Raw genomic sequence first — 26,640 nt, 5'->3', positions numbered from 1 at the left:
TTTTTTATTCATCAAACAAAAACTATTTAGTTCATTCTGAACCAGTGTTTAATAGATTATTTGGTTTGCCTGAAAGACAACTAATAAATAAATAAATAAATCCCCATGGGCTACACCAGAAATAATATCATGGAGGGTTTAAGAAAAGACACAAATTAATTTTACGGAAAACTATTAAACACGATGGTTTATTTCTAGGTTGTTTTAAAATAATCTGTATTTACTTTATTAGCATCAAAAAGAGTTGAGGGGTGGATGTATTAATTTGTAGCTTAAAGTGACAATGTGTAGTTTTTACCATTAATCTCTGGAAATATCCATCAAAATGTTGTTGAAAATGAATAAAATGGCCCCAGTTGTTGAAAAACATTAGCAGCTTCATAACATATAACCATAAAAATCAGGTCTAAAATACAGAGAGCGGGTCTGAGTCATGATGCCATGCTTCCTTCTACAGGAGCCCGTGAGGACAAAATGCATTTACTGATTTGTAACAAGCAGTTACAAAACTTACACCATTCATAAATGTTGTTGTTTTACACATTTGCCTCTTCACTTGCTGCCAGTGATGAAAATGAGTCTGAGTCTTGTCATTTCGCTGGAGGTTATGCTCCTGGGTATTTTTGAACCTAATGGCCATCTGTTGGTAAGGTCTTACTTAAACACATAAATAATTCTTGTTTGCAATGATTCAGGTATGTACTGCCCCCTATTGCCGGGGAAAAATACACAACGTTACTTTAAATAAATTTTAAAAATCTGTGAATGCAGCTGTTGTGCATCTTAAATAAAACACACACACAAAAAAGCCTTTTCAAAATACAGTTTCAATTTGAAAAAGATTAAATTTATTAGTTTAATTTTACAGTGAATCAGAGCAAAAGCAACAGGTTCAAACATTCTGACATAAAAGAGAGTGCAGATAATTTGACCATTAACCTCTTAATTATCTCAAACATCTCAAACTGAAAGTAACTGAACAACCAAGTGCTAAGCTTTCTAAATTGAATGCTGGTTATAATGATAACTAACCCTTGGTAAATTAATTTTTAAGTGATACGTTCAAATACAGGTTACTGCTGTTTCATTATTGAAATATGTTCTTATTACGATGCTCATTACACCACATGTATTCGGTTCTAGCGAAAGTGATGAAGTCTTTTCAATAAGTGTAGATGTGAAGAACATTTTTATCAACATTAGTGATGTTTTTATACATCCTGTTTACATTCATTAAAGTTCTATAAATGATGAAAAAGGAGAAAATGACAAGTATGATGGACACATTTACCCTTTCTATGACTAGAAGCAACAATGACTTCGTTATAGCAACCCTTCAGGTAAAAAAGTCTTTGGAAATGGCTTCTACAAAATTGGGCGCCGACATGAGGATCCCAATGGTGCAGAGGATGGTGAAAAGGGAGAACGCCATGAGGCAAAGCCTGTCAATGACAGAAGCAGCAAATTTCCACTCGTTGCACACTGACTCGTCCTCATCCTGGTCACGGAATCGTTTGGCAATGTAACGCACCTCGTCTAGGATCTTAGCCAGCTCCAGTTCCATGTGTCCCATGCTACAGCTCTGACTCGGGGGGAGGAGGATCTCGTCCTCGCCTGCTCGTCCGATCAGCCGTCCGCAGAGGACCCCGGAGTCAGGAGATGTGGCAGCTGTGGAGCAGTGGAGGCTCTCCAGACCACGGACACCGACGTAAAGCATGTGTCCATTGGACGAGTGAGTGGTGCCGGCGTTGAGGTCCATGCTGGTCAGGCTGCTGCGCCGAGTCTTGTTGTGACAGGCTGACCGCACTCGCTCCTCACCGGGGCGCTTCATCCGCATAAACCAGGCACACCAGTTCAGGAGGATCACACGGGTCTGCCGGGTCAAACGCCAGTAAAAGTAGCCGTCATTCACTTCAAACTTAAAGGTATTCTTTAGCCTTAACGGTTAAAGGTGCACTCTGATGTGTCTCACTTGGTGTGCAATACATCACTGTGAACAATGACAGACTCACCCACGTGGGCATCTTGCCTCCATCAGGGTCGTGGTGGTGATACTGCAGAACCAAAACGGTGGCGATCACCGAAAGACCAACGATGACCATGGTTGTTGCAAAGTACTCAGCTGGGTGGAGAAGGAGAGGAGACACGTAGGAATCAGGAAAGAATAATGATCATGTCTGAGAAAAGAAGTGCGTAGGAAACAGGTTTAAAATGTTATTTACCGTAAAGGTCAGAGTTCACATGATTCATGTACATGATGGAGATTTTACAACACAACAGAGCTTATTTCAGTTTAAAAAAAAGAGCTGAAAGGCACTAATTATAAAATGTGGTCATTTCTAAGCCAACAAACCAAATATTTTGAAGTGCTTCTTTAAGAGGATTGTTTCAGAGTGGAAAAATAAAACCCCAGCAAGAACAAAATAACAGTTAAAAGAACTCTAGCAGCAGGGAAACATGTCAATGTTGAACTCTTAAAAAGGCAAAGTTCTTCTTTGGGGGGACTTCTAGATATTTTCTTTACTGTGATTTTCCCAGCATCCTTCTCATTTCTGTGCAGAATTTATCTGAGCACCTGTCTTAGTGACAGGCTCTAACCTCTAACCCAAAGAATGAGGCTCCCAGAAATCTTTTCATTCCAATGCTGTCATTCAAAAAAAGCGACTTATCTCTGAATGAAAGAAAAGTAAGTAAGTGCAAACCCCGGATGGATGCCTGAGCTTGGCTGCTCTGTGATTTAAGAGAAACAGTAAAAATGATGACAGAAACGTTCACCCATGACTTCCTACTGATGGTGTTTGACAACCATAGCAGCTGCTTTCAGCTCGAGCCCAGCTTACCTATTAAAGGCACTGAGTCTGATGTGGCGGGCATGATTTCTGCAACCAGCAGCATGAAGACAGTCAGGGAGAGCAACACTGTAATACCTGGGAGGGACACCATAGATCAGTCAGCATAAACGCAATTTAAAGCATTTAGTTACCTTCTTATCTAAAGCTCGTAAAAGAAAAACACGAACATGTGTCTGTACAGTATTTGCTGGTTGTTTCATCAAACATCAAACAGAATTAAAACAATCTGAAAAATGCTGCTCCTCCTGAAGCTGAGGTTCGACAATCCGCCAGACCCTCCTTTCCAGAACCCCTGAATAGACTTTACCAGGGAGGCTCAGAAGTGTGATACATCTGTAGTTGGAACACACCCTGCGGTCCCCCTTTTTAAATAAGGGGACCACCACCCCGGTCTGCCAGTCCAGTGGAACTGCCCACGATGTCCATGCTATATAACAGAGCTGCATCAACCAACACAACGCTACAACATCCAGAGCCTTAAGAAAATCCAGGTGGATCTCATCCACCCCTGGGACCTTGCCACTGAGGAGTTTTTTGACCACCTCAGTGATCTCGGCCTCAGAGATAGGAGAGGTCAACTCAAAGTCCCCAGACTCTGCTTCCTCACTGGAAGACGTGTCGGTAGGATTGAGGAGGTCTTCGAAGTACTCTGCCCACCGATCCACAACATCCTGAGTCAGCAGCACACCGTCCCCACTATAAACAGTGTTAGTAGAACACTGATTTTCCCTCCCGAGGCCCTGGATGGTGGACCAGAATCTCCTCGAAGGCATGTGGAAGACTTACTCCATGGTCTCACTGAACTCCTCCCATGCCTGGGTTTTTGCCTCCGCGACCACCCGGGCCACATTCCGCTTGACCTGCCGGTACTCATCAACTGTCTCTGGAGTCCCACAGGCTAAAAAAACCCTGATAGGATTCGTTCTTCAGCTTGACGGCATCCCCAATGTCAGTGTCCACCAGCGGGTTTAGGGATTGCCACCATGACAAGCACCTACGAGCCTGCAGCCACAGCTCCAGTAGCCTAGACTGGCAAGCCAGACTGGCCATGCTCCATTGACGGCTCTCGGTTGTGGGGCGGGATCTACCGTTGTCTTTCAAATGATCTCCACATTCCACTGGACAATGAATGTGACATACTCTTGTTTCACTCTGTTGCATCATCCCATCCACCAGGCATATAGAGTGCCCTGATTGGCCCACAAAGCGGATAAAGCTCCGTGATTTGTTCACTAGCAGATAGAGCACTATGATTGGCCCACCATTATGGACCAATCACAGCTCTTTATGTGTTTGAAACCCCTCTAGAGAGCTGTGATTGGCTAGCCAGAGTCCTGGTAGGAGCTGTGGAGGTTCCAATGGAGCATGCCTAGACCAAACTTTGCAAAGCAAGAATTTGGTCTAGTTCACTAGGCTACCAGTCGCCTGCCTCGACAATGGAAGCACGGAACAGGGCCCACTCAGTCGCAATGTCCCCCGCTTCCCCAAAACATTTTGCAAGTTCTGTCGGAGGTAGAAATTGAAACTTCTTTTGACAAGAGATTCCACCAGATGTTCCCAGCAGACCCTCACAATACGTTTGGTCCTGCCGCCGGAGCAGTTCGTAGCCGAGTGTGAAGCAGCTGGGATGAGAATCAGCTCCTCTAAATTCGAGACCATGGTCTTGAGTCGGAAAAGGGTAGAATGCCTTCTCCAGGTCAGGGATGAGGTTCTGCCCCAAGTGGAGGAGTTAAAGTATCTCAAGGTCTCAGGTTCACGAGTGAGGGAAAGTTGGAGTGCGAGATTGAAAAGCAGATTATTGCTGCATCTGCAGTGATGCGGGCATTGTACCGGTCTGTCATGGTGAAGAGAGAGCTGATCCAGAAGGCAAAGCTCTCGATTTGCCGGTCGATCTACGTTCCTACCCTCACCTATGGTCACAAGTTTTGGGTAGTGACTGAAAGAATGAGATGTGGATACTAGGGGCCGAAATGAGTTTTCTCCGCAGGGTGGCTGGGCTCTCCCTTAAGGTGGTTTCCCAGGAGCACTACTCAGAGTAACTCGGACCAATGCAGCTCGGCCTAACCACTGCTCCCAAGGGCACGGTTCCCTCTACTACTTTCTCCCCTATTTTTAGTCCTTACTTTGAGGTACCTGACAAGGCTGAGTCGGGCCGGTATTTTGATTCTGGCCACTGATTGGCTAGGAGGTGGAGTCACTGGTTGCTCCGGAGTTTTATGCCTTCTGCTTCACTGCCTGCAGCCATTTCCTGTTTCAGAGTCTGACAAAAAGCCATTAAACTGAGCAAAATGTCCAGCACCATTTCTGTGCTGATTTGTGTTTCTGAGCATACAAGTTACTTTGTATGTGAATTAAATTAAAACTGAGAAAATGTGTTAAGAGAAAGGTTTAACAGAATGGATATTCCTTTTGCATGCAAAAACCTCACAGAGATGATTGAATACTGTAAATGGATGTGTTCCTGTACAAGACTGTTTCAGTTGTGGATTGTCAGGAATTACACCACAGGTTAACAGTTTCCAGTAATTTAAAGTCTGGGATCCATCTAGAATTAACAAAAATAAAATAAACACTTCCAGTGTTGGCAGCTGGGTGTAGAGTGTGAAAACATGTGCCAGGGGCTTTCACACAGACTGTTTGATGTGCATTCCTTTAAACCCTTTCAGCAAAAATATGCATAACAATAAGTCATTCTTTTCAAAACCCTCCTTGTGACGCTGTCGTCAGAGGGGACGTGTGCTGAGACCAACACGTGTGACACATCTGGCTCTGCAGCACAGCTAATGAAGGAAAACAGCTGCAACCAGTTAAACTAACACTCACTCTTGAACACATACTCTCCCCAACAGGAAAACCCATTTCCATAAAGCCTTCATAATTCATGCTAAAACTAAACTCAACTGTGAAAACTGAGATGAGATTAATCTGTTTTCTCGATTGAGTCAGCTCGGCTCAGGAGGCGACAAAGAAAATGAACGACAAAAAACCTCTACTCTGTGTTTATGATCCGTGTGTTAACACTGAGCAACAGAAATTCAAAAGATTGATTAAAGAGGCAGAAAAGGAGACGTGGATCCAGGACCATAAACAGGGACGAAGGAGTTTACACCCTGGACCACTCGTGGGCAGAGCCGGATTAACGCAAAGGCAAAGTAGGCACGTGCCTAGGGCCTGATTGGCTGGATGGGGCCCAGACAGAGGAACAAAATTCTCGTCTCGTCTCGTCTTCCTCCGCTTATCCGGGTCCGGGTCGCGGGGGCAGCATCCCAACTAGGGAGCTCCAGGCCGTCCTCTCCCCGGCCTTGTCCACCAGCTCCTCCGGCAGGACCCCAAGGCGTTCCCGGACCAGATTGGAGATGTAACCTCTCCAACGTGTCCTGGGTCGACCCGGGGGCCTTCTGCCGGCAGGACATGCCCGAAACACCTCCCCGGGGAGGCGTCCAGGAGGCATCCTGACCAGATGCCCAAACCACCTCAACTGGCTCCTTTCGATCCGGAGGAGCAGCGGTTCTACTCCGAGTCCCTCCCGAATGTCCGAGCTCCTCACCCTATCTCTAAGGCTGAGCCCGGCCACCCTACGGAGGAAACTCATTTCGGCCGCTTGTATCCGCGATCTCGTTCTTTCGGTCATTACCCAAAGCTCATGACCATAGGTGAGGATTGGGACGTAGATCGACCGGTAAATCGAGAGCCTGGCTTTCTGGCTCAGCTCCCTCTTCCCCACGACAGATCGGCTCAGCGTCCGCATCACTGCAGACGCCGAACCAATCCGCCTGTCGATCTCCCGATCCCTCCTACCCTCACTCGTGAACAAGACCCCGAGATACTTAAACTCCTCCACTTGAGGTAGGACCTCTCCCCCGACCCGGAGGTGGCAAGCCACCCTTTTCCGGTCGAGAACCATGGTCTCAGATTTGGAGGTGCTGATCCTCATCCCAGCCGCTTCACATTCGGCCGCGAACCTACCCAGCAAGAGCTGAAGGTCAGAGCTGGATGAAGCTAGGAGGACCACATCATCCGCAAAAAGCAGAGACGAGATTCTCCTGCCACCAAACTCGACACACTCCACACCACGGCTGCGTCTAGAAATTCTGTCCATAAAAGTGATGAACAGAACCGGTGACAAAGGGCAGCCCTGGCGGAGTCCAACCCTCACTGGGAACAGGTCCGACTTACTACCGGCTATGCGGACCAAACTCACGCTCCTCTGGTAAAGGGACTGAATGGCCCTTAACAGAAAGCCACCCACCCCATACTCCTGGAGCGTCCCCCACAGGGTGCCCCTGGGGACACGGTCATAAGCCTTCTCCAAATCCACAAAACACATGTGGATTGGTTGGGCAAACTCCCATGCCCCCTCCATCACCCTTGCAAGGGTATAGAGCTGGTCCACAGTTCCACGGCCAGGACGAAAACCACATTGCTCCTCCTCTATCTGAGATTCAACTATCGATCGGACCCTCCTCTCCAGTACCTTGGCGTAGACCTTTCCAGGGAGGCTGAGGAGTGTGATCCCCCTATAGTTGGAACACACCCTCAGGTCACCCTTCTTAAAGATGGGGACCACCACCCCGGTCTGCCACTCCCTAGGAACTGCCCCCGATGACCACGCAATGTTGTAGAGACGTGTCAACCATGACAGCCCTACAACATCCATAGCCTTGAGATACCCAGGACGAACCTCATCCGCCCCCGGGGCTCCGCCGCTGTGTAGTTGTTTGACTACCTCAGCAACTTCTGCCCCCGAGATCGGACAGTCCATCCCCAGGCCTCCCAGCTCTGGTTCCTCCTCGGAATGCGCATTGGTGGGATTGAGGAGCTCCTCAAAGTATTCCTTCCACCGTCCGACTATAGCCTCAGTTGACGTCAGCAGCTCCCCATCCCCACTGTAAACAGTGTGAGCGAGTTGCTGCCTTCCTCTCCTGAGGCGCCGGACAGTTTGCCAGAACCTCTTTGGAGCCGATCGATAGTCTTTCTCCATGGCCTCACCAAACTCCTCCCACGCCCGAGATTTTGCCTCGGCAACTGCCACTGCTGCACCCCGCTTGGCTATCCGGTACCTGTCTGCTGCCTCCGGAGACCCACAGACCAGCCACGCCCTGTAGGCCTCCTTCTTCAGCCTGACGGCTCCCCGAACCTCTGGTGTCCACCAGCGGGTACGGGGGTTGCCACCACGACTGGCACTGGCCACCTTACGGCCACAGCTAGCAACAGCCGCCTCGACAATCGCAGAGTGGAACAAGGCCCACTCGGACTCAATGTCCCCCACTGCTCTCGGGACGTGGTCAAAGCTCTGCCGGAGGTGGGAGTTGAAGACCGTCTTGACAGGTTCTTCTGCCAGGCGTTCCCAGCAGACCCTCACTATGCGTTTGGGTCTGCCAGGTCTACGCGGCATGTTCCCTTGCCATCTGATCCAACTCACCACCAGGTGGTGATCAGTTGACAGCTCCGCCCCTCTCTTCACTCGGGTGTCCAAAACATACGGCCGCAGGTCAGATGATACGACTACAAAATCTATCATCGACCTGTGACCTAGGCTGCCCTGGTACCAAGTGTACCGGTGGGCATCCTTATGTTCGAACATGGTGTTCGTTATGGCCAAACTGCGGCTTGCACAGAAGTCCAATAACAAAACACCGCTCGAGTTCAGATTAGGTGGGCCGTTCCTCCCAATCACACCCCTCCAGGTCAAGCTGTCATTGCCCACGTGAGCATTGAAGTCCCCCAGCAGGACAATGGAGTCCCCTGATGGAGCACTATCTAGCACTCGTCCCAGGGACTCCAAAAAGGGTGGGTACTCTGAACTGATATTTGGCCCATAAGCACAAACAACAGTCAGGACCCGTTCCCCGACCCGAAGGCGCAAGGAAGCTACCCTCTTGTCCCCCGGGGTAAACCCCAACACACAGGCAGAGAGTCTCGGAGCTAACAAAAAGCCAACCCCAGCCCTCCGCCTCTCACCCGGAGCAACTCCAGCAAAGTAGAGTGTCCAACCCCTCTCCAGGTCTCGGGTTCCAGAGCCAATGCAATGTGTCGAGGTGAGTCCGACTATATCTAGCCGGTACCGCTCAACCTCTGCCACAAGCTCCGGCTCCTTCCCCGCCAGCGAGGTGACGTTCCATGTCCCAAAAACTAGTTTTCTTGTCCGGGGATTGGACCGCCAAGGCTCCCGCCTTGGTCTGCCACCCGATTCGCATTGCACCGGACCCTTCATGTTCCTCCTGCGGGTGGTGGGTCCACAGTTGGACGAGCCCATGTATCCGGTTCGGGCTGGGCCCGGCCGGGCCCCATGGGCGAAAGCCCGGCCACCAGGCGCTCGCTCACGGGCCCCAACCCCAGGCCTGGCTCCAGGGTGGGACCCCGGTAACCCTCCGGGCCGGGTACTCCGACTCTTCATTTTAACCGCCATGAAAGATCCTTCGAACAAAATTAAAAATAAATTAATTAAAAATTAAATGTACAAATGTCCTATGATAGAATTTGTGGATAGGACTCCTATCTACAATTTATTTCAATATTTATTAATTAACTAAAAATAGTGACAATATTTATCTTAACCATAGGCTGTTTCATTGGCACCACCCAATTAAGGACGTCAGAGAAGCGGTCAGAGTCAGAGCGGGACACAACAAAGCTAGCAGGTGTTTTTGAGTAGGCTAACTTTTCACAATGCTTTCGGGTGCGGCAAAACGTAAAAAAAAAATGAAGAGGAACAAAAGAAGAGAAAGCGGGGGGGGGCTTTACAGAAGTTTCTGTCGGGCTGCTCGGGCAGCCGTCCAACAGCTGTGAACCCGCTCGAGTCAGCAGAGCCAGAGGCCGGGCTCAAGTCAGACCCGGAGGAGACACGGCCCGACGTCGCAGTGGAAGATGTGGCAGGAAATGCGGCGGAAGACGCTGTAGCGCCAACGCCGTCAACATCAACGCCTTCACAGAAGGACAAACTGGAAGAACAGCAGCCAGCCAGAAGTGAGCCCAATATAGTCTTACAGCAGGAGCCTCTAGTCACAGAAAGGGTGTTAACAACTAGCTACCCATCTGATCCTGCAAAGTGGTACCAAACTGATGACGATATGTGAGTACTTTGCACGAAACCATCCCTCTCAAAATATTGGATATTCTTCTGCATCACAGAGGAAATCTGGAGACATAAACCGAAGCTTAACCAAGGAACATTTCTTTAGACGTGTTTCTGCTGTGACTGAGGCCCTGTGATGCTGGAAGGCTGAAGATTATCCTGGAGTGGAGCATGCTAAATGGTTTCCTTGGTAAGTGTTGCTGGTTTTAGTAATTATTTTTCAAATAATTTTATTAATGTTCAAATAGCAAAACAATAAGTTCACACTCAGAAAACTGACACAGAATTTCTGATTCAGCAGAGGCAAAAACAGCCTGAATGAGCATAAAGCAAGATCAAAACTTAACTTTGATGCATGAATTATGAAATCTTCAGCCATGATTTTTTAAACAATTTTTTTCATTCATCTTTAGGTGTGAATGAAACAAATTTCATATTTTCATATTTTTTGTAACATTTAGTTTACACATAGTTTATTACATGTCCACCTCAGTGGACAGCGTGTATTCAGAACATGAAATATGTTGGCTTGACTTACTGAAGTCCAAATGGAGGGGCTCAAATGCAATAAAGTCTTCAACAGCTGTGCTTAATAGCAAAAATAAATAAACAACCATTTTGAGTACCTGTCCACTGTAGTGACCATTATGCACCAAAGGGTTAAGATAACGTTTTCATTTTATTAAAACACTTTCTTTTAAGATTATAGATTGTATTAAATTTATACTGTAATAATTTAAGCTGCGTGTTTGTAGTTTGTTTTTGCGCCTTTAAAACATGCTTCAGTCCATTCAAATTAATCTATTTATTCTTGAATGTATTTCCACCATCATGTGATTAATTAGTCAACATTTATAAATGTTGTAAGCTATTGTATTTAGCAGAAAATATTTTTAATTAAATGCAGTGATTAAATGTAAACAGAGCAAATAAGAGACACATATTTGCTCCGTTTAAATAGTTTAATGACACCTAGTGTTATTTACTGGTACCGCCTTGACAATGGCACTCCCAATGGATAAGATGAGGATGATTTATTAGCATTTAATACAGCTGTGTAATGACGTATAAATTATTAATATCAAAAAATTGTCTGATAGAATGTTTAACATGCAACACGTGACTTATTTTGGCATACAAACAACCAATTTGTAACCAAAGACTAGGCAATGTAAAATGTGAATGAACTTTTATAAGTAACTTTGGTAAGTTTCAGATTTCAATTCATTAAATAACATCGATGGGGGGGGGGGCTAAAAATGCAGCCTGCCTAGTGTAGTCCATTTATTTAATCCGGCTCTGCTCATGGGACACGGTGATCAGCGGAGAAGGCACGGGCAGCAGAGGGCGATGTCGTCCTCTGCTCCCTGCGGATTAAAGGAAGTGACACCACCAACATCCGGCGATTGCTCTGACGAAGACGACAGTGACGAAACATGTCAGCAAAGGTAACAACAAACCCTTATCACTGTTTTAACAAAGAACAAAACAAAATAAAACTGTTTAACCAACACAGGAAGAACGTAACAAATATAAAAAACTATGTTTAAGGATTAAACGCTTTGAGCCAAACTGACATGATCAGCCCCAGTTAGTCAGAAAAATGATAATTTGTTCAGATATCTGACATCTGTGCTTTACTTAATATCTCAGACTTAAAAAGACATTACCTTAGTTATTATAAGTTATTAAGGGACCTGCTGCTCACTAGTTACTATTGCAAATCATATCGTTGTTGATTAACTGTTATAAACTGGTCTTTCTGTAACAAAACAAGAAGATCACCACATTGTAGCATTAAATACTGATATGCTCACTTTTACAATTTTATCATTTATGCTTTTTCATTTTTTCATTTTTCATTTATTGCCTGGAATTACCAGCACAGAAATACAGTCTAGTGGTCAGAGTTATTGGTTCCATGTGGATCGGCTATCAGACCCACTGGAGGACCAAACTTCCCCCTCCTTAAAGGGAGGGGGGAAAGAGAACAGCACCAGGAGTTCAAGAAAGATAAATGGCTTCTCCTCTTAACCAGATTACTGCAGACTTTTATCTGAGAAGAAAGCAAAGGAAATGTGACTGCGGCGGCAGCAAGTGGAAGTTTGACCCAGACTGACCCATCCTATAGCAGAGATCTGGGTTAGCCACTTGACTCCAGGACACCAATAAGAGAAACTGTGTTGGAAGTCTGTGATCAGCTCTCACATTTTCATTTTGGGCTGATCAATTATGGGCTGATGACTTTGGTCAGTACTGGAATCATGATCGTTTAATATGATTACTGTCTGAGTTGTATAAGACTTTCCAGAGTTAACATTTTAAAAGAGCAATAGCATGGAAAATCTACTTTTTGGAGCATTTTACTATGCTTTTTAATATTTAGAAAATTCTGAAATGCCACGCATCAAACTACTTGTGTCATCAGGCCCTGGAGCTCGTCTCTGATCTGAAACCCTCCTAACCTGGAAGTAGGTCACTAATGCCCACTTTTTCCTAGTTGCAGGCAAAGAGCAGTTGACTTCATGCTGCGGTTGAGAATATGAAGTTCATGTTACTGCTTTAACTCTCTGGAACTCTCTCCCCCTGAGCCTGAGATCAGAGGACTCAGTGGTCTCCTTTAAATAGCTGCTGAAAAGTCACCTTTTCAAGCTGGCTTTCACGTGACCTTCATCACCCTCTCCTTATTCTGTTCTTATACCTTTCCCGGGATCCATTGATTTCCCTCTTTCCTATTCATTTTCTCTCTCCCTTTCCTTTTCTCCTTTTAGACATATTTTTTAAATTATTTTAGAAATATTTTTATGCTTAAAATATTTTTTATTTTTGTTTTTGTGAAGCGTCTCGTGATTTTTATCATCAGATAAATGACAATGATAAATGACCCCCTCTCAGAGTAAAGCCTCCAAAGCGCTTTACACTACAGTGTATCATTCATCCATTCACACACACATTCACATGGTGATGAGCTACGATGTTGCCACAGCTGCCCTGGGGCGCATTGACAGAGGCGAGGCTGCCGAGCATAGGCGCCACCTGCCCTTCCGACCACCACCAGCAGGCAAGGTGGGTTAAGTGTCCCAAGGACACAGCAGAATTCTCTGTCCGAAGCCGGGATCGAACCTGCAACCTTCCGATTACTGGACAACCCGCTCAACCTGTTGAGCTACTGCTGCCACGAGGCAGAGGCACTGGATAAAAAATCGTTTTCTTTCTTTCTTAAACCTCCAACTGTACCAGAGTGGATATTCTGACTAATTACTTTTACATTGGTAACAAGACACCTTGGTAAACGGGTTCTGTCTACACAGATGCACATAATGGCCAGCACAGGATAAGCGAGTTAGTCGACTATTGTTTTGTAACAGACTTGGTAGTCCAGTGGTTCGAGTGCCAATGCAGACACTTTAACTACTAGCCTACCAAGGCCAATGCATCAGCAGACTTGCCTAAGACACTATTGTAGGCACGTTTTTATTGGAGCATGTGGGTGGATCGTCACTGAAAGGGCTGTTTAATTTCTGGGTATAAATTCAGGCTGACAAAAATTATTGTATTTAAGATAAACGACATCTCAATAGTGCAATTGGCAATATTTTATCATATACTGTGCCTACCTTTGCTCTCAAAAGTTTAAATAGCATGATGTGGAACCTTTAAGGATCAACATCTAAAGTCAGAGAGTGGCAGATTTGAGCTTTATAATGATGATTAAAACTCACAAGAGCAAAGTTACTTAATACCTAAATAGAAATAAAAAGCTTAACGACAGGCTGATTTACGCTGAAAAAAGTAAACAGTATACCAGTAAAATTCAAAAATGAATTTAAATCAATACATTAATGATGTGACCTTCAGGAAATAATGAATCTTGTGAACGGCTCTTTAAAGCAAACGAACCGAGTCCTTGTAGAGAACCGTTTGTTTTATGTTTCAGTAGCTAGATGAGTGCCATTGCAGCAGATTGCATTATACACCCAGGGCCTCTGTTTTCAAGCCACTTAGCAATAATTAATGAGAGACAATTCAATTTACTTTTTAATAATGTATCACGGGATTCTTCTTCTTAAAGTCAGCTTTCTCTCCTGAAGTATTTAGAAGTTGAATAAAACTCACTTAAATGAGTTGTGCAATATATCTAAAATGAAAGAATCTACTAGCGCGCGCGTTTCTGTTCTCCAAACCCAGTGAGATCTTTTCCCCAGAGTCAGCAGGCAGCAGGAAGACGAGCAGAGCCAGAGTAGAGATCAGGACACAGGGGATGAGCAGGTTAAGACCGTAGTAGAGGGTCCGTCTGCGCATCACTACGGTGAAGGTGATATCAGGGTACGGCTCCTCGCAGCATTCATAAAAACGCTCGTTCCGTCTTCCTGGAACCTCTGCAAACAAGAGCAGGATAAGTTGTGGCGGCACTGAGGAGAAAAGCCACAGGGACACAAACATCTTTATAAGGGGATTTGGGAATTACCAACAAGATCCCACTCTCCATTAGCGATGTATCCAGTGATGTCTGCCTCCAGCATTTTTAAATCCAGAGACCACCCTCCATACGTCCAGGAGCCAAACTTTAACTCACACCTCTGCACATCAAACGGAAACCAGCGGACATCGATGTAGCAGGTGCTCTTGAAGATCCCTGACACACACATGATAACCGCAAATCAGTCAAGGAAACAACATTTTACACTTCTGTTAAAGCAGTGTTATTCTGCTGAATCAAAGTTTCCTCCATCTTATTAATAGGAAAAAAAATTCAACATGGCACCAGGATGAAAGAGCAGAGTAATTCATCAGGAGGGCCAGAGTCTAACTCATTTCCTTCAGTATTTAAGAAAGATATGAGATGCTGGCAGTAAACAAGGTCTCCTCTCTCCCAGTGCCAATGAAAACGATGAACCTGAAGAGGAAATGAACGGAGATGGGTGCACACAAACAGAATAAAGCCTTTTGCTGCAATAAACCTCAGTGACAAAAGCAAATGCCAGGAAGCTTCAATGATTTGTCCTCACAGGTCACAGCTGCAATGATTTTCCTCATTTAATGCATTCGTCTTGTAAGAATATGAATGTTTTATTCAACGGGAATTCATCTGAAGCAGAGTCGAGAGAGGATTTGCTGTTGACAGAGGCAATCTATCCGGAAGAGACTCATTGATGGAGCTATTTACGTTGGTATTGATTAAGGTGCTGCAGCAGAGCAGGCCAGAGCTTTTGCCTTGTAAGGGATAGTGTGGGAGGAGGAGACTGCCAGGGAGAGCAGTAATTGCTGCTAGTGACAGTGAGGCCTCTTGTTTCTGAGTTCCCCTGCATTCATTTGTGTTTACATCACAGAACATGCAGTCTCTGATAGATTTACTGGGGTTTCAATGCATCTTTTATATCAGCTGAGGGGGACATCAGTGAAAATGCACCATCATGCAATGCAAACTGGAGCCAGAAGATACAGAGCTCAAGCTCCAACATACGCGGCTCCTTATTGAGATTTTGGCTCACACACCTCAGCCATGGCTGCTCTCCTCACCCTGAGCAGCAAGCGTTTTCATTTCATTACCTGAATCAGTATCATTGTGTTGTTTAAAGGTCTCAGATGTATTTAAGATGCAAACGCTGGAGTCCAAAATGCATCTGCTGCCGTCTCCCCATTACCCTCAGCTGAGTCAGCCTTTATCCTAAAATCCACAATCTGCTTTGTCGAGATAAAAATGATGGGATGTTGCTACTACAATGTCCCACAGTAGCTCTGTAAGATGTTTAAGTGTTTCAGGTCCTACTTGATGGGCATAAAGTTAAAATATAAATCTGCAGTTAAACCCAGCAGCAGTTTATAGCGGTAATATTTGAACAGTGATGTTAATACTAATAATCCTTTGCAGATTCTGACACATAAAGTGCTTTTTGAACATAAAATCTCACATTCTTGAGTTCAACAGCTCAACAATTTAAGGCCTTTTGTATATTTTAGTTTTATAATATACTTAAAAATTTATTTGGAGGATATTTTCACTCTAGATGGAAAAGTTTTGTGTCTTGTGTAAAAGAAATAGCATAAAGTATACACGTTAAATTAAAAAGAAAACAAGATTTTAAAAAAGTAATTGTTAATGTTATTATTGAATCAGTTTATTTTTTGATAGTAAAAACCATAAAAGTAGGGATGTCCCTCAAGTCCAAGTCCGAGTCCCGATCCGATGCATAAAAAAAATTAAGAAAGCAAAGAAACAGATCCAGAATGTTCCTTAGTTTAAGTATTTGACAACCCCGTTGACAAACAACACTTGTGTGAGGTAGCTTTAACAATCAAGCAAATAACATAAATTATTCACTTTTGGACTTTATTGCAACAGCAATGCGGCCGCCCCAGTGACGTGAAGTCACCGCAGCATGGGTGATGACGCGCTGCAGCAGTGGAACATGTCAGGCATGAATAAAACACAGAAAGTACCAGAGAATATGAGCGAATGTGAACGACTGTGTGTTAATTATATATTTTTTGTGGCGCCACTTTGAGAATGTTATTGTGGCCGTGTGCAGGACGCAGCTGCCTGGAGCGCAGAAATAATCAGAGCTCTACCGCTGTCTCCCTCTTCACTCAAAAGTATCCCCGCTACTCTAAGAAGTATATGCATAACGTTATTACCAAACAGGATCTTTTTCGGGCTCCCTCTGGGTGTGTAGATTTAGCGGCAACCATTCAGGAGAACCAGTTCCTATATCCAGGTCTGGATCAGGAGTTAACGTCAGATTTCAAATGAGTCTGAAAACACGTGATCGGATCTATTTCCAATCACGTGATCGGATCTGGACATCCCTACATAAAAGCAAAAGTCATGTTGGTGCAGTGAGTGAGCTTGAATTGTGATCCTTACCTGGAGGAAGGTAGGAGCAGGACCCAGAAGAGTTCACCAGGATGTTGGTGTGAAAAGTTGCATCAAATCTTTCATCTGCACTGAACACAGCAGGTTATTTAAATGAGTGATTTTAGTGTTCTCCATGCAAAAAACACCTGCAGGAACCTTGGAGTCTTAGATAAATAGATGACGCGCACACACACACGCACACACACACGCACACACACACACACACACACACACACACACACACACACACACACACACACACACACACACACACACACACACGCACACACGCACGCACACACACATACAAATGGGTTCCATCCCAAATCCAGCACCCTGAGACTCAGGGGCGTGTCCAGGGAGTGGTCTGGGGTAGCACATGCCACCCTTAGAATCTGATTGGCCTCCCCAGGTGCCACCCTACTAAGTTCCAGTTTAAATTGACTTTACATTGTCGACAAAAGGCTTGAGTTGTAAACTCCAAAAATAGTGTGTGGTAGCATGAACCTTTAACATTGTCTTCTAGCCCAGGCCTACAGAACGTTTCTGTAGTATTAATATTATTTATTATTTTTTCATATTCACATAAATAGTATTTAGAGTCCCACTTAACTCCAGTTGGTGGCAATAATGCAACAAGAAGTGACTTGCTAACCACCACAAAACTAGAAGATGAATAGAAAAAAATGGTGATTGTGCAATGTGAAACTCCAAAATTCACTAGAAAGTAAATAAATAAATAAACGATTTGTGTAAATAAATGAATAAGCATAACCATTGGTGGCACCCATGCCTAAACAAGTGCCGCACATGGGCCACCCAATTTGAAAAGTCCCAGACACGGCTCTGCTGAGACTGCACACTAGCCGTAAGGAAGGAGGCCGAGAACTAGTGAGTGTTAGAACCACTGTCCAGGATGAAACATCCAAGATCCATAAGTACATCATAGATAAGGCCCCAACAGATGACGTGCTCAGTGAATGTCTCAGACATCCAACCATCCATCCATTCTTTATTAATAAAGCACATTTAAAACAACGTTACAGCTGATCAAAGTGCTGTACATACAAGGCAAGTAGGCCATAAAAGTGGTGGCAAAGCAAGGCCCACCCAAACAATATGAACAGACAATTAAACACAAGAAATGGGTGATTCCAGCCAGACGGCAGGAGACAAGAGTAAAAATGATCTAAAAATTAGCAAGTCCCAATTTGTCCCAAAGGCCCAGATAAAGGGAGGACATAAGGGGTGATAGAATCAGACCCAAATGCAATGCTGAAGTAGTGGATTATTAAACGGGATTGGAACTCAGTTAATGACTGAGCCTGCCTGAAGTGAAGAGCTAAACGCGTTCCACAATTTGGGCGCTGTGTGGGAGAAAGCTCAATCTCTGCAAATATGTTGAATAGAGGAGGAGACGCTGGAAATACCATCGTGGGAGGACAAACCCCTACATGGGATGTACCACCGACAGATAACTGAAGTGGCTGATATCAAGAAATCCTTCCAATGGCTAGAAAGAGCTGGTCTGAAGGTCAGCACAGAGGCACTCATCATGGCTGCCCTACATGGGATGTACCACCGACAGATAACTGAAGTGGCTGATATCAAGAAATCCTTCCAATGGCTAGAAAGAGCTGGTCTGAAGGTCAGCACAGAGGCACTCATCATGGCTGCACAGAGAACAGACCCTAATGTGGTTGAGAACAAGAGAGCCAGACTCCTGTGGGACTTCCAGATCCAGACTGACAAAATGGTGATGGAGAACCAATCGGACATTGTGGTGGTGGAAAAACAACAGAGGACAGCCGTTGTGGTTGATGTGGCAATACCAAGTGATGCAACATCAGAAAACAGGAACAAGAGAAACCAGAGAAGTATCAGGGCCTCAAAGAAGAAGTTGAGAAAGCTGGAGAGTGAAGACATCCGTGGTGCCCGTGGTCATCGGGGCACTTGGGGCAGTAATCCCCAGACTGGAGGAGTGGCTAAAGCAGATCCCAGAAAAACATCAGACATCTCAGTCTAGAAAAGTGCAGTTCTAGGAACAGCTAAGATACTGCAGGACCCTCAAGCTCCCAGACCTCTGGTAGAGGACCCATCTTGGAAGGATGAGACCAACCGCAGATGGTGAGATGGGGATTCATATAAATGTATATATAAAACTGTTATAAAAGATCTAAGTCTGTACTACCTCGTGTCTCCTCCGATATCTACATGAAACTTAAAGATAGAAAGAAATAAAACAGTTTTGTTCCAAAATTCTGAAATCAAGAATGTACTGCGACATTGACAAATGCAGAACTCTCTTTTCCTTATTACTTGAGTGCCTTTAACGTGGCTTGTTCAGATGTTGTAAAGATTGATTAATGCTCCTTAGTAGCACTTTCCATTACAGACATAACAAAAGCTCTTTCTTCCATCTTCTCTAATACAATTTTATTCATTTGTCTGAATGATTAATTGTCCCAGATCACGGATCGAGGCGGTCCTGCATGTGTTTAAAGAACAGGAACCCTGCAACCTTGAAGTACAGTGTTCTGGTTCAAAAACAGCTTACCATGCAGGGTGAGCCATTTAACTGGAAAATCGCTAAACCTTTTCATCCATGATTGGCTTTATAGTATGAAAATCAAAACACCTTTTGAAAAAGTTATTTGCTTACAGGTGAGAAAGTACGAAGTAGGAAACAGTGGCTGTGGTGAGAGACGGGAACATGGTGGGATCCGACTTTCTACATGGATTTAGGAACATCTAAAGGACGGGAACTTTTCTAAAAAGTACAGCTTTGTAATTTTTAAGTGATAGAGAAGCACAGCAGTGCTATGAAATGTTAGAAATGCTATGATGCCTACCTGTTGTACAGCAGAATGTCAGGTTTCCAGATGAGATGATCAGGAAATCGGACGTTGGTCACACCTGGATATTCCACCGTGTTCCACTGGAGGTAATAATCATTCCAGTACTGTAGGATGGAAAATGGTCATGTGGTGTAACTTTCATCCTTAGCACAGACTTCTTTAACATCCCCTATGGAGATCATCTCTGATCGGTGACAGCAGCTGCTGGTAAAATGAGTTTGAGGTTTAGAAGCTTAGCAACACTCAAGGAAAGGATTGTTTACTGCTAGTATATTTCACCTAAAACGTGTTTATGCTGTTTATGACAAACATTTAAATGTTACTTCATAGTTATTAAATTAGCATAGAAAATGGGGCAATTTTAGAGAAATATTTTATCTTTTAATATTTTTTGGTCCAAAGAAGCCACTTAAATCTGCTCGTTCCCTTTTTCTTTCAGCTTTTTCAAGTCGGAGAAGAAATAATTTTACTGTAAACTCGGACCTCAAAGGAGGAGCTGGCTGTTAAAATGGAGTTCACTAAGCTGAGAGAAGGAATTCCAGTGGTGGCAGAAGTACTTTTGTTGCTTGAGGAAAAGTACAAATAAATGGGTAAAAAAGGTACTTAAAGCAGCAATCTTCTAGCCTGGCAAGCCAGACTAAATAAATATATTATTTAATACACGTTGCAAAGCAAGAATTTGGTCTAGTTCACTAGGCTAGCAATCTTCAGGAACTATGTACGTTTATTTATAAATCTGTAAAAGTGACAGTCTCACCCCGTTCTGTGACATAAAGTAGGAAAAATGATCGCTTTTTTTTTGCTAAGCCGCCCCCGTCCCGTAGAGCACCATGCTATTTAAACGAGTTCAGCATTAACCAATAGCGTTGGACATCTGCTCACGTACAGATGCCAATCACAGAGGATGCGTTTGAGGACATATGCAGAGTTGGTGACCTTTCTCAAGGAGTCATGGGGTCATTCAAGGTCAGTCATTAATGAAATCTAAATGAAACATGTTGGAGAAAAGTGGAATCTTAGCCAATAATCTTTAGTTGGAAGTCACCGTTTTTACTTCCATAAGAAATTGTCTATTTTCCTTCATATTTTGCAGCACAGCGTCAGACCTGTTAGCACTCAGAGACCGTGTTATGGTTAACTCAGCTGCAAACACATCACGTCTTAACTCAATATTCATAAAATTATTGCTTTTATTGACATGCTTGCGTTTCCTAAAGTGGATTAGCTGCTGCGGCCATCTTGGCTGAAGTTGGAAAGAGGCTCCAAGAGATTAATTTAAATCCATGAGTTGGTTCATAAGACATTTTGCTAAATCTACAGAAAAATTAGGATGACTTTTGCAGCAATATGTTCAGCACAGAGTTCAGCTTTTGGACTTTTCTTGGATGGCTGCCTGATCTAAGGAATATTAAAGCAGCTCCAACCAGCCAACCGTTGGAGGCAGTCTGAGTGGGCTCAGATGTGCAAGGCTGCTGTGGTGATTTAAAACAGCCTTGGTGGAGTTAGCTGACGATGCAGAAGACGAAAACTAGCGTCACAAAACAGACAAGCTGCAATAAAGTATCTGTTCACTTACTAACTGCATGAAGGAGGAAAAAGACGATGGCACGAGGATGATAAATGAACAGGACAGGCGACCATGACGGAGAAATCCTGACTTTAGGTTCAGTTAGTGTCATTCAGTTGGATGCTCACTAAACATCTGTGAATCACGCTGATTAGAATGTCAAGTTTTTGATTAAGTGAGGAATAAAGAAGTAAATTTGTTCAAGGCAATGATGCAACTCAAAGGAAAGCAGCTCTTAAAATCATAAAATGGAAGATAAACAGTCAGGATCAAGTAAAAGTATCAAGTAAAATAAAAATCCTTAACCCTCCCACTGTCCTAACGGGTGTGACCCTGCGAAGAAAGTTGACCATTGAGCAGGATTGATGGTTTACCCCTTGGGTCCACTTGGCAGGGGTGAGGAGTGAGCACCACCTCATCCCTGCCACGTGGACCTCAAGGGATAAACCATCAATCCTGCTCAATGGTCAACTTTCCTCGCGGGGGCACCCATAAAGACAGTGGGAGGGTTAAACACCTTCCTGTAAATGTTCAGCCAGAATCACAAACCAAATAAAAACATATATGTATCTACAACAAATATCTGATGGGACTCACCAGCTGCAGCCAGATGTTGGCTGTTAGAACCTGGTTCTTCTCATCCTAAATGGAAAGCAAACACGAGTCATTATTTCCATGCTTTGCTGCTTGTGGCTGTTTAGGTTTTAATGGAGAGACCACGTGTAAACAGTCTCAGTAGATTTGCCCCTCTAGGTGGTGGTGATGGAAAAAGCAGAAACGGTTACTCGTAACGACTTTCCACATTCTCCCCCACTGATTGGTTCTGAAAACTCTCAGGGCGCTTTCATTGGTTTTCAGCAGCACATTTATTTGGACCAAAACAAATCAACTTTTAAATCATGAAAACCTAAATAAACTGGAAAACTTGACACAGCTCTACTGTGAAGTTGACTTTTTGTCACAAGAGCGCCATTACGACACACTCCTAAGAAACTACTGTAGCTAAAAATGTCCGCACCACATCCATGATCTGCATCAGGCTGAGTCCGAAGTACACGGTGAGACTCTGAGAGTCGTTGAAGACCGGTCTCTCCAGTGGGTTGTACCCGCTCATCAGGCTGCTGTACAGTCTGCGTTGGCTCGGCCCTTGATGAGAACCTAAGGGACAAAAAGCACATTCGTAACCCTGACCATTAACCCTTAAAATCCGCTAAACTGTATTGGCTCATCTTTTAAGGCGTTGACAACCGGTGTGAGGAAAGATGCAATCGAAAACTAAATAAAATCCAAGATAAAAATCAAAGAACCAGAATTTTTATTTCCCAGAGTTTTGGTTTTAAATGAAAAGTAACAGCACTTCTTCATGGCAATGCGTTTGTCTGGGTTTAGCCACAGCACAGTTTTTGCTTTAGAGATGATTTTGTAATTAAGGAACCTGCTGCAGGGCCCTTATTGTTATTCATGGAAGATTTGATCTCTTTGCTACGTTAATGCGGCTCAAACAGCAGTGTGCACCCCCACAAATTATACATCAAAACAAGCGGCTTGGTCGTGGGAGGTGTGCCGTTATTTTTATAAGCGATCCGATTTATCATGGCAAAAACTTTAGCAAAAAAATTCAAATAAATCTCTCCTTTCGAATGTGGGAATGTCTCAAGCTGCCTATCCAGTTAGAACTGCCATGTACGTATGCGTTACTTCCTCTTCACTGGAGGAATTGATCTCTTGATTAGGGGCGTGCACCCCCACAAATGTCACTTCAAAATGACCGGCTCGGCAGTGGGAAGAGTGATATGTCATGATTTTGGGGTGATCACCACGGCGCCACCCCAATATTATGACTTTTGGCCTCTTTAACACATGGCCACTCTCTTTTGCCAGCAGGCAGGTCCCTTTAAATTTTTTTCAAGAATTTTCTAATAAAATCTACGGCCAGAGAAAGGTTTCAATGCATCGATGCATCAATTAGGACAACCTCAGTCAGGATTTCTCTCTATTCATCTTTTCAGGGTACTTTCTGTGCTTGATCTATGTGAAGCACTTTGTGATTTTTTGTATGTGATTAGTGCTATACAAATAAAATGTACTTTCTTAACACTTGATTTATGTGGCAGTAGAGTCTTTTCTGACCCTTTGACCAGCAAAAATACTTCTGAAGGGTTGAAATCAAGAGCTGTCTTGAAAGATATCTACGTCCAGTTTGCAGTGACTTGCTGATTTAAAAGGAACTAGGCAGTTTTGGGGGCTGCACAGTGGCACAGTGGATAGCATTGTTGCCTTGCAGCAAGAAGGTTCTTGGATCACATCCCAGCCTGGGGTCCTTCTGCATAAAGTTTGCATGTTCTCCGGGTACTCTGGCTTCCTCCCACAGTCCAAAAACATGACTGTCAGGTTAACTGGTCTGTCTAAATTATCCTTAGATGTGAGTGTGTGTGCGCATGGTTGTTTGTCCTGTGTGTCTCTGTGTTGACCTGCAGTGGATTGGCAACCTATCAGGGGTGTATCCTGCTTGTTTCCTCGTTGACGGCTGGAGATAGGCACCAGCCCCCCGTGACCCTGCGTGGATAAGTGGGTTCAGGTGATGGATGGATGGATGGATGGATGGATAGGCAGTTGTAGCTAGCTTTTAGCACCCCCTAGTGTGTGTTTGTGGTACTGAAAGCAAAATTAATCTCCTCGCTGTGCATTTGTCTTTTTAACACCTTAATCTAACAGCTGAAACATCTCCCCAGCCTCCCTTAGTGTCAACGGGAGTGATTCATCACTAAGTTATATAAATCAGCTGTGTTGATGATCTAAAACATGCAGGAAAAGGGCTGGAACCAGACAGCAGCTCCAGGTATGTCAGCCCAATTTTTTAAAGTCCCAACAGAGCAGCCTGTCAAACTGAAGTTGCAGGTGGAATATTCTGGCCACAGTGACGATAGGGGCTGGGTGGCCTTTCATTAACCCTGTAAAGAGTCATCTAGGCACACATTGGCTCAAGAAAATGATTTAAAAATATGAAAAAGTTGTGAAGTATCTCTTTAAACACACTTCATGAAAGCTTTCTAGAGCCTGTCCACATTTGGTTTGAACATTGAATACCTATAAATGTCCCGTTTTTCCCCTCAGGAGTAGAAATCCGTCAGTGGAAATTATGATCTGGTGATGCTCCAGCAGAAAACACCAGTAGATCATTATGGAAGACAAAGATTTTACGGTCAAATCCACATGAATGCAGGAAAATCAACCCAGTGCTCAATGACATGTGGGATTATAAAGCAATTCGACAGTCTGAGCATGTTTATGCTTGAGTTTCAGCATGAGAAGAAGATTCTCGTGTGTTTGAAGTCAAAAGGTAAGTCGATGACAGAGCAGTTATATCTGGGGTTTTGAAACACACACAGCCAATCAGTTCCTGCATTTGCTTCATCTCCCAGCGTGCAATCTCAAATTAGACCTGTCCCTCATTTTAACACACTCTTGTTTCTGCTCCTAAGGTATGGAGTGTTTTGGCTGTGTCTGTTCACTTCACTAATGGCTATGGCCCAATTACCCCAAACCAGCTATGAGCAGCACATTATCCTGATGATTTGGCTGAGAGCTTCCTCTCTGTGGGCATCCCTTTGCTGCTCTGGTCTCTGTTGCATTAAATCTTTCACTAACAAAGATTGACTGAAAGCTCATCTTTGTGCAATGTGAAATCCTCCCTGAATGCCCCCTCTTCCCAATCCCACCATAATCGAATTACAGGATGAGCATCAACAACATGACACCGATACAGGTTTTTGTCCTGAGAAGACTCTGCAACACAGCGCAGAACCCTTTCTGGCTCACAGACCACACAGGAGACATTTCTGATGTACGGAGAGCGGTATGTTGCAGGGAATGAGCTCTGACTTTGAGGCCCTTAATCACATTCACCAGCCTTGGTAGTCTGAGTGATGGACAAGGGCTTTAATTACCATGTGCCTGTATACGCACACACTCACACGATTCCTCCTCATCTGCCTCTCTGTACTTGAAACCTGCTTTAACTGGTGCCAGCAGAGAGCAAACCGAAGAACCCCAGTGAGCGATCACCAGATGGATTGCTCCAATCAACATGTTCGCATATTAGAGCAGATCTAGAGTCAGTGAGATACATTTTCAGCACAACCAAGAGATCGCATGAGTTCGTTTTTCACTCAGAGATAAAAAAAAATAATAATAAAAATAAAAAACCCACATGATGCCTGCAGAGGTCACAACATTTGATGACAATGTTGCTATGGCTTTTAGACAAAAACGTCCCCATGCATGAGGAACAAAGCTGTGGTTTCAAGCTGCCTTTGTTGTCCAGAATAAACTGGCCGTTCTGGGAAATGCTGTGTTGTGATCTTACAGTCAGGGCTATTCATTAGTATCTTGTCTGCAAGTCCACACTTGAATCAGACTCAAAGACAGCAGATCAGAGGCACAAAGTTCGGCCAGTGCAGAAAGAAACTCAGTCTGATGATCTAAAAGAACATCAAAACCTCCACCCATTTATAATTAATGTCTAAAGCAATACATGTGAATTTAATGTTAAAAAGCTTTGTAACATGTTACAATATGAGTCCCTTTATTAACATTATTTAGTGCATTATTAAACTATTAAATATAGTATTAACAACTGCTTAACCATATTATGTAATGCATTACTAAGGAGACCCCCTTAGGCCCTTCGTCCTAACCTTAAGAAGTTAATAATAATAATAATAATTATTATTATTACTTTATTTATATAGCGCCTTTAAACAAAGAGCTACACAGCATGAAATATAAAAACAACAGCGATAACCAAATGGAATACACATGAGCAATAAAATCAATAAGAATTCTAAAACAGGAAGTTAAGTGAAAATGCTGAAAAAGAACCCCACAGTGATCAATCAGTAAGTTGTCTGCTTAAAAAACTTCCTCCGAGCTTTACTTTATTCAATAATACTTAATAATGCTGCAGGTAATTCATTCAGTGACCCTCAGTGTAAAGCGTTCAAAGCTTTATCCAACAACCACATAAAACACGACTTCTTGCACACACGCGCGCGCGCGCGCACACACACACACACGTGTATTACTGAGCAGATAAAAAGGAAGAAAAATGAAAGACACTGAATTCATCAAACCAAACTCATCATTGTTTTTCTTTTTTAAATGACATAATAATCAGAAGTTCAGGACGGAAAACGGGGCAATGCTTGAAACGCATAAATGTAATAAAACACAGATGCATCTGCATCATCCTTCTTGTCTGAAAGTTACAGGAGCACGCGCGCACACAGCCTACCTCTCATCACGCAGGTGGAGATCACAACCACAAGCTGAAAATTCAGAAAGTCCATGTTGAAGCGCTGATGTTAGATATAATCACCGGACCTGCTGCGATCTGAACCGGGAGCGAAGATGATGATGCTGACGGTGGGTGG

General features: G+C 44.0%; 1 protein-coding gene across 1 annotated transcript; it reads right to left on the bottom strand.

Annotated features, from left to right (window-relative positions):
• Nucleotides 1-828: 828 nt before the first annotated feature.
• chrna7a (cholinergic receptor, nicotinic, alpha 7a (neuronal)) lies at nucleotides 829-26,640 on the bottom strand. Its single transcript, XM_015953613.3, has 10 exons — nucleotides 26,502-26,640; nucleotides 22,227-22,366; nucleotides 21,806-21,850; nucleotides 19,636-19,745; nucleotides 16,793-16,872; nucleotides 14,396-14,563; nucleotides 14,112-14,306; nucleotides 2,841-2,927; nucleotides 2,013-2,122; nucleotides 829-1,873 (listed from the first exon to the last, which is right to left on the bottom strand). The coding sequence occupies exons 1-10, from the start codon at nucleotides 26,554-26,556 to the stop codon at nucleotides 1,337-1,339; spliced, it is 1,527 nt and encodes a 508-aa protein (XP_015809099.1). The 5' UTR covers nucleotides 26,557-26,640; the 3' UTR covers nucleotides 829-1,336.

The sequence above is a fragment of the Nothobranchius furzeri genome, chromosome 9 (genome assembly GCF_043380555.1).
Source record: "Nothobranchius furzeri strain GRZ-AD chromosome 9, NfurGRZ-RIMD1, whole genome shotgun sequence".
Classification (NCBI taxonomy): Eukaryota; Metazoa; Chordata; class Actinopteri; order Cyprinodontiformes; family Nothobranchiidae; genus Nothobranchius; species Nothobranchius furzeri.
Note: the sequence above shows the minus strand (reverse complement) of the source record. Positions and strands in the feature narration are given on the sequence as shown.